The sequence below is a fragment of the Pleurodeles waltl genome, chromosome 5 (genome assembly GCF_031143425.1).
Source record: "Pleurodeles waltl isolate 20211129_DDA chromosome 5, aPleWal1.hap1.20221129, whole genome shotgun sequence".
Classification (NCBI taxonomy): domain Eukaryota; kingdom Metazoa; phylum Chordata; class Amphibia; order Caudata; family Salamandridae; genus Pleurodeles; species Pleurodeles waltl.
This window is the reverse complement of record NC_090444.1, coordinates 436,898,497-436,912,796: the sequence shown is the minus strand read 5'-3', so window position 1 is coordinate 436,912,796 and position 14,300 is coordinate 436,898,497. Positions and strand designations below refer to the sequence as shown.

The 14,300-nt window shown below is 45.4% G+C and overlaps 1 protein-coding gene across 7 annotated transcripts in view; it reads left to right on the top strand.

Annotated features, from left to right (window-relative positions):
- The window catches only part of WDPCP (WD repeat containing planar cell polarity effector), a 2,103,513-nt gene extending 2,101,672 nt beyond the window's left edge, over positions 1-1,841 (top strand). For all 7 annotated transcript variants that reach the window (XM_069234220.1, XM_069234221.1, XM_069234222.1 and 4 more), the window contains one exon: positions 1,514-1,841. In XM_069234220.1, the coding sequence (XP_069090321.1) occupies positions 1,514-1,564 (51 nt within the window). In that variant the 3' untranslated portion in view covers positions 1,565-1,841. The remainder of the gene's footprint in view (positions 1-1,513) is intronic.
- Positions 1,842-14,300: the final 12,459 nt, after the last annotated feature.

The following is a 14,300-nucleotide window of genomic DNA, read 5'->3' as shown; positions in this document are numbered from 1 at the left end:
GAAATGTAAGTAATTTATTCTCTTGGCATGTCTTAAGGTTGAATGTCTGCAAGGACTCAATCTTCATGGTCCTGAGATAGGTAAATTGAATGCCAATAAATATGGAAATATTAAAACTTGATATTTACAGCGCGTAGAAACAGCAGAAGTGTGGTCTGAAGTGCTATGTTTAAATTAGTTATTGTTACTAATAGGGCAGGAAGAGCGCGTGGAAAATTGGTCTCAATCCCCATTCTCTTATTGCTCTCATTAATTTCGTGCCTCCAGAATGGTGATGTTCAGAGCTTGGCTTTGTTTCTATCAGTCGCATTTCAAATTTTGAAAAATGAAAAGTGTGTGGAGTTTTTTATGGACTGGAATTAGGTTATTTCATAATCCGAGTGAAAGACAGCTGGCATGTAGCACGGTAATAACCTCGGCGGTGGGCACTGGTTGCTGCGCGCCCGATGCATCTGGTGTTATTATTTTATTTTGGTTAAAAACAGTTTTGTACATGGATGACTGAATTCATATCACCCAGGTACGCTCTAGACGATGCCAGGAATGGCCCTGTTCCAGAGAAGGGAGCAGTTTGGCTGCTGCGTTGTTTTTGCCACCCTAGTGCTGAGGCGGAAGTGAAGGTGGTGACCTCCTATTTTCTTTAGCATTAAGAAGATATCATCGTGCACATTAGGCCCCTACATTGTTTTAGCAGAGAACAGAAACTTGTCGGTGCTTTCCAAATATATGGTTTATCCAAGTCTTCGTGACTTCAGTGCAACACAGAAATACTGCTTACATTTTTCCTCCATTACTTTTAATGAATACAGGACAGTACTTGGAGGCTAATCAATAACACGTTAAATATGCACTTTATAATTGCGTGCAGTTTTAGCGCTGCATGCAGGCAGCTGAACCCGATACATATGCAGAAAAATGCCAGCATCTGTTTGGCGGCACAGTTTGAACTGATGCATAATTTACAAGCCCTGGTCTTGATTAAACTCGCTTTTCAATGTTTTCATCGACAGTGGCTATACCTTGCACCAAATCATATTTGCGTTCACCCTTCTACTATTTCTTGACTTCTGACCTCAGATATTCTTTAACAAAGTATTTCCATCGAAGGAAAAAACAACAAGATATCAGATACCCACAGTTCAGTCGGTGGAATGGTGGCTAAATGAACATGTGCTCAAATATGTCATTTGTTTCTTTGTTTGAGATCAAATTTGCAGCCTCAGCTGAAACAGTAGCTTGTAATTTGGAAATTGATCTCATATTTTCAGTCGCGGGTGAAATGTGCAGTGAAGTCTGGGATAGCTGGACAACGTCGTGCACGACAGGAGGGGAACACACTAGTGCTTTTATATAGCGCTGTACAGAACATGTACGCTTATGGGGTAAACGAAATGTATAAACACCATCAGTTCAGTGACAGAGACCTTGTAAAACATTTGTGTTACGAAGTTGTTTTTTTCGCCGTACTTTCAATCATCTGATTTAACTCTTGTTTTATTTTCATCTTTTGCAGGACGTGCCAGGCAGCGGATCTCTAAAAGTGGTTCACTTTGGTCTGGTCTAAACAATGTGATAATGGTGCAGCACGTGGCTGGCATTCAAGCATTGCTCCTGGTGCGAAAGAAATCAACACATAAACACTATTTTTTGTAATGACTGTCAACTTTATAAACTGCATCGTGAATCCCGTTGCTTTGGCGTCTTAACTGGCATTAAAAAACCTTCTGCAGCAGAATACAACGTTGTAAATTGCCAGGGATGTTTGTGTTTTTTTTATGTACATATACTTGAAAACAGCAGGCGTTCATCTGAAATAAACAAGACGCTGTTTTAGTTCAACTGGAAAATCTGAGTCACCTTTCATATTTTTAATGTTTGATCCTGCTCAGCGAAGCATGCCTCAATGCCTTACATAACAGAGTGCCTCTCGCACTGCGCTTGTCAACAGAAAGGGTGTATTCTTGCCAGGCAGGGTGCTCCTGGCATGTCTGGAGAGGGGCCATCCCCAGCTCTTAACCAGCACACAGAGTTGCCCTCAGCCCTCCACTTTGTGTAATATTTCTCCGTCATGGGCTGTAATGTAGATTTTCCTAGTACATTATGACGGAAAGTCTTAATTTTATTAAAGATACGGAGGCGAGTATTATGCTTCTCTTACTTGCTTTAATTTCAACAGCAGCAGTCAAGAAAACCACAACTCCCAATAGGCTTAGAACAACAAAAGCCAATGGGAGCGAAAAACGTAAAAACAGATGCACCAATCACAATCCTGACAGCTAACATACGTCACACTTGACTGCGACCAGCCCTCTTTCTTGATGCGAGAAGGCTAGGAGTTACGAGAAAATAATGGAAAAATGGCAAAAATTATAGCAATAGCTAAAGTCAGAGAACAAAAGTCCTGGATCAATGCTAGGCAAAACCGTATCGAAGCAGGAATCCGGAGAGGAGAAGAAGGAATGCTTTGGAAAGAAACTGGACATCCAGTCCATGTGATGGCATCCGACCAATAGCTCCGTTGATCAGGTAGAGGCTTGAGCTGGAGTGGAAGTAGCTGCAAGGGAGGGAAGAAACAAGACAAATCAGCAAAAATCTCCTTGTTGAGGCGGGATAATACTCGCCTCCGTATCTTTAATAAAATTAAGACTTTCCGTCATAATGTACTAGGAAAATCTACATTTTATGGCAAGAACGGAGGCTCATATTATGCTATTTTTAAAGCATATTAACCACTATTGAAGTAGCCGTGTGCACTGGTTTACAATAAAATGTCCTAAATACATTATCATTGGACCAATCAGCCGATCTCAGAATGTCCTCTAGCCTGGATCCAACCCAGAAGGCCTTGGAAGCAATAGCACCCCTGACTGAGTGAGCTCCAAATATGGAAGTATCAATACCCGCCAGGGACATAACCCAACGAACCCATCTGGCTAGAGTCGCAGCCGTCACCGGATTATGTGGTTTTTGGAAGGAGATTAGTAGTTGGGAAATCGAGGACTTTCTGAGATTGGCTGTCCGTTCTTCATAACATTTGAGACATTGCCCCACACAGAGCTTAGGTTGATCCGGAAAATATGGATAAAAAACTGTACGTAAATTGGTTTTTGTGTGCTTATTAATGGAAAATAATACCCCTGTGGGGGCAAATTGCCGAGAGGTAACGTCTAATGCTCTAACGTCAGATAAACGCTTAATAGAGACTAAGCAAAGCAACATAGTAAGTTTCGCTGAAAGCATTTTCAAAGACAAATCAGCATTGTCCTGCCAGGAAAGGAACAAATTCAAAACCAAATTGACATCCCATAACTTTGAATATTTAGGTAATGGAGGAACTGAAAATCTTACTCCCTTCAACAGGCAACAGAGTAGGGGGTGTTCTCCTACCGGTTTGCCATTGACATGTTCGTGATGCATGGAAATAGCAGACCTATATAAATTAATTGTTCTATAAGACTTACCTGCGCTAGCTTGTGCCGCCAGAAAATTAATTACATAATTTATATCTGCTGAAAGGGGATTGAGGTCCCTTCCCATACACCAGCTAGACCAAAGGGACCAGGCGGAAGCATATGCCTTCCTGGTACCGGGGGCCCATGCCTTATTGATGAAGTCAGAAGCTTCTTCCGAAATTGGAATGGTAGATGAGGTATGCCTGATACCTTCCAAGCTGATAGGGTGAGCGTATTGCTGAGCACCAAGGGATGGGGATTTCCCAAGGGATCTAGCAGAAGGGATGGAAAAGAGGGTAGTAGAGAGGGACAATCGATCGCCAATTCTAGAAGGGGGGGAAAACAGATATGGGATTGCCAAAAGGGTACTACGAGAACCAGCGTTGCTCTCTGGCGCCTGACTTGGGCCAGGACTCTGGTAATCATAATAAAAGGAGGAAAGGCGTAATTGGTCGGTTGGGACCAGTCCTGAAGGAAAGCATCTGAAGCCAACGCTGAAGGATCCGGATGCCAACTGAAGAAGAGAGGAAGTTGGGCGTTGAGGCGGGAGGCAAACAGGTCTATATGAAAGGGACCCCACTTGTGGAGGATAGATTGAAACGTTGAGGGGTGAAGTTTCCAATCGCTGTAGTCCCTGAGGAAGCGGGAATGCCAGTCCGCTGTCTGGTTGAGGGAGCCGGGAAGATATTCCGCAGTGAGCGAAATCTGGTTGCTCAAACAATATTCCCACAGGCTCTTTGCCAAGTCCGCCAACGGCTTCGATCTGGTTTCTCCCAGATGGTTTATGTATCGGACAGCCGAAACATTGTCCATACGGAGGAGGATGGTACACTGAACCCTGCCTTTTGCCAGACTCTTTATCGCAAAGGAACCTGCAAGCATCTCTAAATAATTGATGTGCAATCTGGACTCCCGTAACGACCATGTACCGCCAGTCGAGATTGGTCCACAGCGGGCGCCCCAGCCCGTCAGGCTTGCATCGGATTCTAACACAAGATCTGGGGCTGATGGAAAGATAGTTCTGCCATTCCAGGCATCTAAATGGTCTATCCACCATTGGAGTTCGAGGCGGGATTCTTGATCCATAAAGACCATGTCTGAATAAGCTAGGCCTTTCCTGAGATGACGGATTTTTAGTCTTTGAAGGGCACGATTATGTAATGGGCCGGGAAATATGGCTTGAATTGAAGATGATAAGAGGCCCACTACCCTGGCTAGAGATCTTAGGGAAATTTGAGTTTTCCGGAGCGTTCTCCGAATTTCTGACTTGATGGAGTTCACTTGTTGAAGAGGAAGATGTAGAGTAGAGGAAGAGGAATCTATTTGAAGCCCAAGAATTGAATTCTTTGGGAAGGAATCATGCTTGATTTCTCTTCGTTCACTAGAAAACCTAGTTGGGAGAGAAGAGAACAAGTTAGCTCTAGGTGAGAAAGAAGCGTCTCGCGATTCTGATGTAAGATAAGAATATCGTCGAGATAAATCAGCAGCCTGATGCCCAAAGATCTGAGATGTGTTGTTACTGGTTTCATCAGCTTTGTGAAGCACCAGGGTGCTGATGACAGACCGAACGGCAGGGAAGAAAACTGGTATGTCAAACTGAGCCACTGAAACTGAAGGTATTTGCGGTGATCTTTGTGAATGGGAACTGAGAGGTATGCATCCTGCAGATCTAATCGGACCATGAAATCGAGCGGGAGGAGAATATCCCTTAAGTGAAGAATTGTCTCCATCTTGAAATGTCGGTAAACGACAAACTGATTGAAATACTTTAGATTTATGACTGGTCTGAATTTTTTGTTTTTCTTCTGAACTAGGAATAACGAACTGAGGAAACCTGAGGGATCTGGAGTTGAGATTTGGATGGCGTTTTTGGAAAGGAGAGACTTTACCTCTTCTGAAATAAGAAGAGACATTTCCGCCGAGAAAATTGGCTGAGGAGGGAAATAAACTTGGAGAGGTTGTGCATAGAATTCTATTTGGTATCCCTGAATAGTATTTAGAACCTATGGATCGGAAGTTAAAGAGCGCCATTTTTGAAGGAAAGAACTGAGTCTGCCCCCAACTGGAGGAGGACCAGAGGAAAGGCTTACCTTGGGTTTTGGTGGATCTGAATCCCCGCTGTCCACGGCCCCTGTAGCCTCTGCCTCTCTGAGGGTAGAACTGGGGCTTGTATGATTGGTATCCGTAATTGGAATACGCGAAAGAGGAGCCTCTGAATCCTTGCGGATGAGAGAAACGGCCGGTAGAGCGGCTCCTGCCTGTACCGTCCCTGGTGAAAACCCGTTGTTTAAAAACTTTTTTGATATTCTGCTGAGCTTTATCAATAGAGGAAAAAGTTGCCACAAACTTTCCTAAATCCTTGATAAACGAGTCCCCGAAGAGACGGCCTTCCGCTTTGACTCCAGGATCCATGGACGCCAAATTAGAAAGTTTGGGATCTAACTTAAGTAGCAATCCCTTACATCTTTCATGCGTGATGGCTGCGTTCGCGTTACCCAACAAACAGAAAGCTCTCTGAGTCCAGAGGGAAAGTTCTGAAGGGTCAATATCCACATTGTCTGTTTTGGCTGATTCTGCCAAATCCAAAATACGAGCCAGAGGCCCCACCAAATCCAGGAGTTTATCCTGGCAGTTCGACCAGGCTTTATCTACCCCTTTACGGGGGTCCTTGCCAAATTTTGAAAAGAACGTCAAAAGTGATTCGTCAATCACTGGAGTGGTAGTGATATTGGAAGAGAGAGAGGGTCTGGGGCATTCAGACCTTAGCTTAGCTCTTGTCTGTTTATCCAGGGGAAGCCTTAACCTGGAAGCTATGTATTGTCCAACGTGATCCGCAGGAGACCACTCAGTAGAGTTAGGATGGTGGAGGTAAGAGGGATCGAACATGGGGTTACCTTCAGAGTCTAAGATAATTTTTGCAGAAAAAGGGGTAGAAATCTCAAGCTTAGTCTTTTTAGGGGAAGAAACCTGTGAGAGCGAGCCCCATACGTCAGAATCATCATCATCCTCATCAATATCCCCGATGTCCTCATCGGTATCAGAAATATGAGTGATTACCACTTGTTTTGGCGCTGGAACAGTATTCTTTACTTTAAACTTACGCTTACCGGAAGCGTTAGCAATATTCCCCTCCTTTGAAGGAGGCCTGGGAGGCATATCATCCTCAGTCCGGGGTGAAGAGACTTCACCAATCAAAGCGCCATCTTTTTGTTTTACCAAATCCTTATTTTTTCTCTTTCTGCTATCCCCCGCAGACTGGGCCAAAAAGGATTGGAAAACCATGTTTTGTACCGAGCTTTCAAAGTTCTTTGTCATTTTACTCATGGAGGCCGACACAGCCTTAGTCACAGCCTCGTTAATAAAGGCTCCAATATCATTACTGGTGGAAAATTCAGAAAAGGGGGTTTGCCCTTCCATATTATAGAGGAAAAACCAGGATAGCAAGGGTTAAATATGAGCAAAGCTGAAGGAGAGGATAGAACATGCCCAAAAGGCGTGGCCCAGCAAGAAACCCGAGAGGAGAGAGAGAACCGGAACTCCCCCGTTCACTCGCGAGGTCCGGCACGAAGAATGGCAAGCCGGCACCAAAAACGGAGGATTATTAGCCTGGAGCGGTAAGAAATAAAGGCCGAACCGCGTTGTGGAGCGGAGGCTCTTCAAGTGAAGAGCGCGTCCGATAGAACGTTGAGGCAGGAACACTGCCTCAGACGCGCTCGAGCGCGTCGTGCCAAACCGGGCTCTGGACCGGAATGAAGCCTCGCGCGCTGCGCGCAGTGAAACACCAAAATTTCAACTACCGATACGAGCACAACTACAAGCCATTCAATACATATAAACCAGAGGTACAGTAAACATGCATTAAAAATAAATATGTAGCAGTGAAAAATAACGTTACTTATCTTGACTGCGAGCAGCAAGAAAGAGGGCTGGTCGCAGTCAAGTCTGACGTATGTTAGCTGTCAGGATTGTGATTGGTGCATCTGTTTTTACGTTTTTCGCTCCCATTGGCTTTTGTTGTTCTAAGCCTATTGGGAGTTGTGGTTTTCTTGACTGCTGCTGTTGAAATTAAAGCAAGTAAGAGAAGCATAATATGAGCCTCCGTTCTTGCCATAAAATTGTATTTCATGGGCCAAGTTATTTAGGACTTATTAAAAGAGTTAGATGTGGTGTCAGATTGAAGAACAGTCGGCCGCATGTTCGAGACAGAAGGCCCGAGGTGTGGATCAGGAGCAGGGTTAAGGGTAGTTGGGCATTGAGGTGGCCATAGTCGCAACATCAAGGGTGGCGATTCACTAAAATGCCAGGGTGAGCAGCAGTAACTTTCCACACACAGCATTAATGATAGGGCTTACACCTTGTTCCACAAGCTCATCCTCTGTCTCCTACTTGCTGCTAAATCGGCAGAGTGGAATCTACAGGACAAGAAAGGGGTTCGAGGACCCGGTTTACTTTATGCCCACGCTGCAGCATTCATGGCATCTGAGATCCTTGGTAGCAAGGACACTGCTAGGCTTAGCCAAGGAATACCAAGGGCAAGGGACTGCTTCCCCTGGCAAGCTCGTAAACGATAACCATGTGTGGCACTAGTGCATTTTAGGAGTAAATGATAATTTTTTCCCTCTTTTTTCTGGTATAAAACCTATCTTGACATTACACTTCTAAACGTTAAGCTCCAATGGGGTTACCCTGTACCCTCGCTGCCTGGGTATCGTTTAGTACATAAGCACAAATGGGTCTGTGGGAGCACATTTAATACACATAACATTTATGTAGTTAATGGATCTGAGGAAATAAATTCCCAAGGGGAAATAAAGAAATGAACGAGAAAAACAAAACAAACTTGGGTCTGTATAACTCAGTGCATCTCATATTTAAATGAATATACTTTGACAAAAGAGATAGGGACCTTGGAAAGAAAATACTTGATAATAAATCACTAATAAATGCTAAGAACGCACTTGACAGGCTTTAGAAAACTGTAACAGTTTTCAGTACTAGTTCGACTCAGTCTAGAAAAGTGGACAAATTAGCTAAGGACATTAGATTTTATGACAAAAAAAGTGACACAGCCTTACTGACAAGACGAGTACTACAAACAGGATATGCTAACAGAGGCAGGATAACCCAGAAGAAATACACCATTTTATGGGATTCATCTGGAGCTTGTGGATCTGATAGTGAACAATCAGGGACAAGTGTGAGAGCAGAGGACCAGGGCCAGGATTACCAAGATCCACAGGCAGATATTTTATTTTTTAGGATACAGTAGACTGATGCCTCACAGGGTGAGAGGGCAGGACCAGGGTTAGAACTGAGGGAGGAGTTATGTCCCGGGGTGGAACTGAGGGAGAGGCTGAGGTCGGAGATCACTGCGTTTTTACCCTCAAAAGAGCCACGGGGAAATACAGACGAGACAACAACATTACAAGTGGTAATATGTGGGTCTCAGGTTGAGAGTGAGAATCCTATTATTAATTTTTCTGAAATCTTATCCACAGTTCTTTCGTTGGTACGAAACACAATTCCCAACTCATTTAATATTAAGATGTAATTACATCAAATTTTCAGGAAAGTGAGGTTAAGGCGTTATTTTAATAAGATCACCATCCAAGATAAGAAAGAAGACACAGAACTTAGGACACCCTCCACATTTACACCCCATTCACATTTCATGTCCTACAAAGTGTTGGCTTTTGGACAAGTTGTTGTCCTTCGTGTCATGCAGCTCCTTAGCAAAATGGAATATGTACCAGCAAAGAGGAGGACACAAGCTTGAATTCAATTAAAAAGTACACCTATTTTGTAATTAGGACTGCTGAAGGGTGGGGTTATTGTGGCACAAAATGTGGAAGATCACAAGAAGGAAATTCTATCACAATTGGGGTCTCAAAAACCTAGGGGAGACCTGACGAGTGAAGTGATGGAACTGATTATACAATTGACTCAACAGATTTTTATGAAGGTTACCTGAGTGAACTGGTTTTTGACTTCTTTAAGAACACCGGCTTATATCCACCATTTACACCCTCCTCAGAATACATATGAAAGTGGAAAAACAACCTAGTAACCAATTGTGTCGGGTGTGGTTCCATTTAAAGCCCCTACGCAAATACATTTACCTATTTTTGAAACCATGAGTCTGTACCACTAGGACATACATCAGGGATACAATGTATGTGATCTGAGTAATAGAGAACCATGCATTTTTGCTATCAAATCAACTTCTCGTCACCACAGACATTAACTCATTATATACTAACATCCCACAAGGGGCTGCTTTAGAAGTAATTAGAAAAGTTCTAGAATGGAGAGAAAAGCCCTCTCAGTTTCCCACTGAATTCTAGTGGAATTACTGAACACAGCTATGACAAAAATGTGTTTCAAGGAGATTATTGGCAAATCTTTTCGTGATTATGAATGCAATCACATCTACTCAGACAGAAACTCTTTTCTGGAAAATATTACCTTATGGAGAAAGTATATAGATGGCTTGGTTGGGTGGCGAGTTGAGCCCTGATAATTTTTCTGAGTGTTGAAACAATTGGTCTACTGATATAAAATTCACCTTATCCCAAAGTAGATAAATCGAATTTTCGGACATCACCAGAAACGTAGAAAATGGGAAACTGTATAGTACTCTATTCCATAAACAACTGAATGGAATACCTTGTTGAGATGCACTAGTCACCACCCAAGGAGCTTGCATGACAATCTTCCCTGTTCCTGATGAGTACAAGAGATTGTTTCTGTAGGATGTAGGTTTCTGTAGGATAGATTATTTTAGTGAGTCTGATGTCTTGATTATAGACTACGTGAGTGAGGTAATGCCAAAGGACTGTTAAGGCATTCCCGCAAAAAGGGCGTGGTTCTTCCCACAAGACACTTTGTTAGAGCCTAAGAACAGAGTAGAAAACCCTGAAGAAGTGATGATATACACAACAAATTGTTTGTACCCGCAGTAATGATATAAGGAGAATTATCAACATGCTTTTGGATCTGGTCTCAGATTAACTGAATATACATGACAAACCATTATTTGCATTTAAGAAAGGTAGAAGCGTAAGCGACCATGTTGTCAGTGCCTTGCCTCCCCTACTGGGTTATCTTATATGTAAGGCAAATGATTAAACTATAGAGACAAAAGAGTTCACACATAATGAGAAGTATACCCTTAGGAACCAGACCAACTGCAATAGCACTGGTGTGATTTATGTGGTAAAATGCACACTTGATTAGGCTTACATCGGTCAGATACGCCAGAAAGTTAAAGCTAGGATTCTGCAGCATCGTAGCAGAATGCAATGCAAAATACAAGGGTCCCCACTTCATCAAGTAGGGCCACCCAGTGGATAGTCTTTGGTGGTTTCTTGTTGAGGAAGTCATTAGTAAACCCAGAGGTGGTGATTTGAATAATGCCTTGAACATGAGAGAATGTAAGTGGATACACTTGCTAGAGCCTGTTAACAAGGGACTCCATGAATTTGAAGACATTACCAAACAGGTGGCTGATTTTATCAAAGGCTGAATTTGATTGTATTCTTCACTGTTATTCTGTGACTTGCGATGTGTGATATTTGACAGCGCCTTCTAGCTGAAGATTCCTTACCTTTGAATTTCCCCAGGCGTCTGACTGGATCCGGAAACTTCGATCAATACCCCTGCGCGCACCATCGGGTGACACAGTTCAGTTCTGTCTGGCATCAGCAGTGCCGTTGGCACCAGATGTGACATCGCGGTCACCTGTATAGACGCCACCCAGGCACGCGGAAGCCAGTTAATTTCTTTCCTCACCAGTTAGTGCAGATTCAGAGAGAGCTACCTCTCTGTTGCTCTTTGACAGGCCTTTTTTCTACGTTTTCTCAAGGTTTTTTCTTGGTGGTATGTCTCGGATGTCATCCAGAAAGGCACGGTTCAGACTGTGTAGGCCCTATCATTGTCCCATGTCGGTTACAGATCCTCACCTCATCTGCCTGTGGTGTCTCGAGCTCAACCATGACTCGAAGTCATGCTCAGACAGCTGGGCCTTGGTGCCGAAAGCTTTGAGGGAGAGGTCCCTAAAGCTGCTTGAGGCCCGGCAGTCGACGATACTGGTATGCGTGACTCCTTCGAGATCTCGATCCCGGTCGAGAAGGAGGTCGCGGGACCACTTCAGGTACCCCAAGTCATCTCCATCACACTCAAGGTCCTCAGGACACTCGGGGAAGAGGCACAAAAAGGACTTTGACTTCATCTTGTCTGTCGGTCAATGCAACAAGCGAGGAACATTGGTTTTCCAGTCACTGTTCTGCGGAGCCGTTGCCCAGCTCGACTCCATGCCTCCCCCAATTTCCGGGAGTCGAAGAGTCACCTGCTCAGGTAAAGTAATTTTATGACACCTTGTGCCGGGTATGTGAGTGGACTGACCCCTCTGGTGCACCTTTGGGCCCTGCAGGGTCAGAGGAGGCCCTATCGGGTTCTCTGCCAGTGGCTTCAGGCTTGGCTCCGATGGGGTCTCATGGATCCAAATCTGGATCTGTACCAGTGGCAGTTGAACCCAGGCAACCTTCTCCGGCGCCATGCTCCCAGTGCCACTGGCACCCACTGGCAGCGCCAACCCCATTCTGATTCCGGACGATCCAGAGCTGGAATGGCATCCACAGGTGCCAGATCATTGCCTGAGCCTTGTTTTTCACAGCCAGGCATGGGAGAAGATTGGGAAGGGACACTGGACCCTTTAGAACACTAGTTAGAAAGATCTTTGGACTGGTATGAGGAGCTAGGAGAGACAAGTGGACTGGACACCTGTCCAGATTCTGGCTTGCTCTCTCCCCCAACAGTGGCTAAGGAGGAGGGAGCTTCCTATGCAATGGTGGTGCATAGAGCAGCAGAGGTCCTTGCCCTAGAACTGCCCTCAGTGACTGTCAGAATAAACATCTTGACTGAAGTTCTTCAGTCTGGGGCTTCCAATTCCAAGCCCTTCCTGCCCTTTCACAAGGCACTTACTGACATTCAGCTGTGAACTTGTTTCAAGCCCAGCACAGGGGCTCCTGTAAATACGACGATTGCCTGCCGCAATCCCCCTGCACCAGGTGACCCTAGTTTCCTCAGTCAACACCCCACTCCTGAGAGCCTGGTAGTCCAGCCCTCAACTTCCCATGGCATATTCCCTTCCGCTCTCCCAGAGAGGGTATCCAAGAGGTTGGACCATCTTCAGAAGATAATTTTTTCTTCCACCAGCCTGGCACTGAGGTCCATGAACACCTCATGCTTATTGGCCTGTTTCTCGCACACCATATGGGATACGGTTGTGCAAGTGCTGCGTCAGGTCACGGAGGAGGCCCGGGCCATACTCTCCCAAGCTGTAAAAGACAGGAGGGCTGCAGCGAAGTTCACCAGTTAGTGTGGCCTGAATATGACTGACTCGCTGGGCCGAGTGGTTGTACCGACAGTGGCTTTATGGCGCCACACCTAGCTGAGAACATCTGGATATGCCCTTCAATGGCACTCGCTTGTTTGGCGAGAAGGCAGACATGGTGTTGAAGTGCTTTAAGTACTCTCAGGCTTTGGCCAAGTCCTTGGGCCTCTTGGCGACCACCAGTCCACCCTCTGCCTTTCATGGATACAGAAGGGGTGTGGCACTGTGCCAGCCCTATGTCAGCCACCATTCTGCACAACCACCCCAGGCTATGCGAGGACATCGGTGCGTGCCTTTACACCTAGAGGGCCTGGAAGCCAGAAGTCACCTGCCACACAGCCCCCTAGCCCTCCTAGTTTGATTCTGCAGGACCATGGTTGCCCAGTTGGAGGGAGAATACAACACCATCGCCTCCACTGGCGGCCTATTACATCGGGCGCAGGGGTACTGCAAATCAATCCGAGGGGCTACGCCCTTCCCTTCCAATCTTTTCCTCCACCAATACCACCAAAACCTGAACGGCTGGCAGAGGATCATTTGACCTTACTCCCGAGAGGAAGTTACAGCCATCTTGGCCAAGAGAGCTGTAGGAAGGGTCCTTGTATCAAAAGTAGGCAGTGGTTGTTATCCCTGCTAGTTTCTGATACCCAAAAAGAACAAGAGTCTTTGCCCTATTCTAGATCTGCGGACTGTAAATCTCCCTCAAAAAGGAGAAATTCAAGATGCTCACATTAGCTCCGGTCTGCCCTAGACGAAGGAGACTGGAGGGTAGAGTTGGAGTTGCAAGATGTGTACTTTCACATCCCTATCTTGTCTTCCCCAGATGTTACCTGCGGTTCAAGGTAGGCCACAAGCACTTTCAGTGTACTGTGCTCCCCTTTGGCCTTACCAGCCGCCTCTTGGGTGTTTACCAAAGTGATGGCGGTGGTCGCAGCTCATATGCACAGTTTCAGTCTTCCCCCTACTCGACGACTGGCTGTTGAAGGCGGGCTCACTCCAGGCTGTCGTCTATCACCTCCAGACTACAACGAGCATTCGCTGGGGTTCACTATAAGCCTGCCAAAGTCACTCTTGACTCCCTCTCAGATGCTCCCTTTCATTGGAGCTGTTCTGGACACAGTTCAGCTTATGTTTATCCTCCTGAGCAGCAAGTCTGGTATATTGAGGTTATGATTTTCGGTTTCGGACTCTCCTGGATTTCGATTAAAATGACTCGGAGGCTGCTGGGCCTCGTGGCCTCATGCACCCTGCTGGTAAATCCTGCCAGATGGCATATGCAGGCTCTGCAGTGGGATCTGAAGTTAAAGTGGGAGCAGCATCAGGGAAATCTCTCAGGCACGGTCCAGACCTCAGAGGGAACTGTGAAAGACCTGCAGTGGTGGGTTACGAGCCGTGATTGGGTTAAAGGCAGACTCTTCTCCCTTTCCCAATTAGATCTCACAGTAGTGACTGAC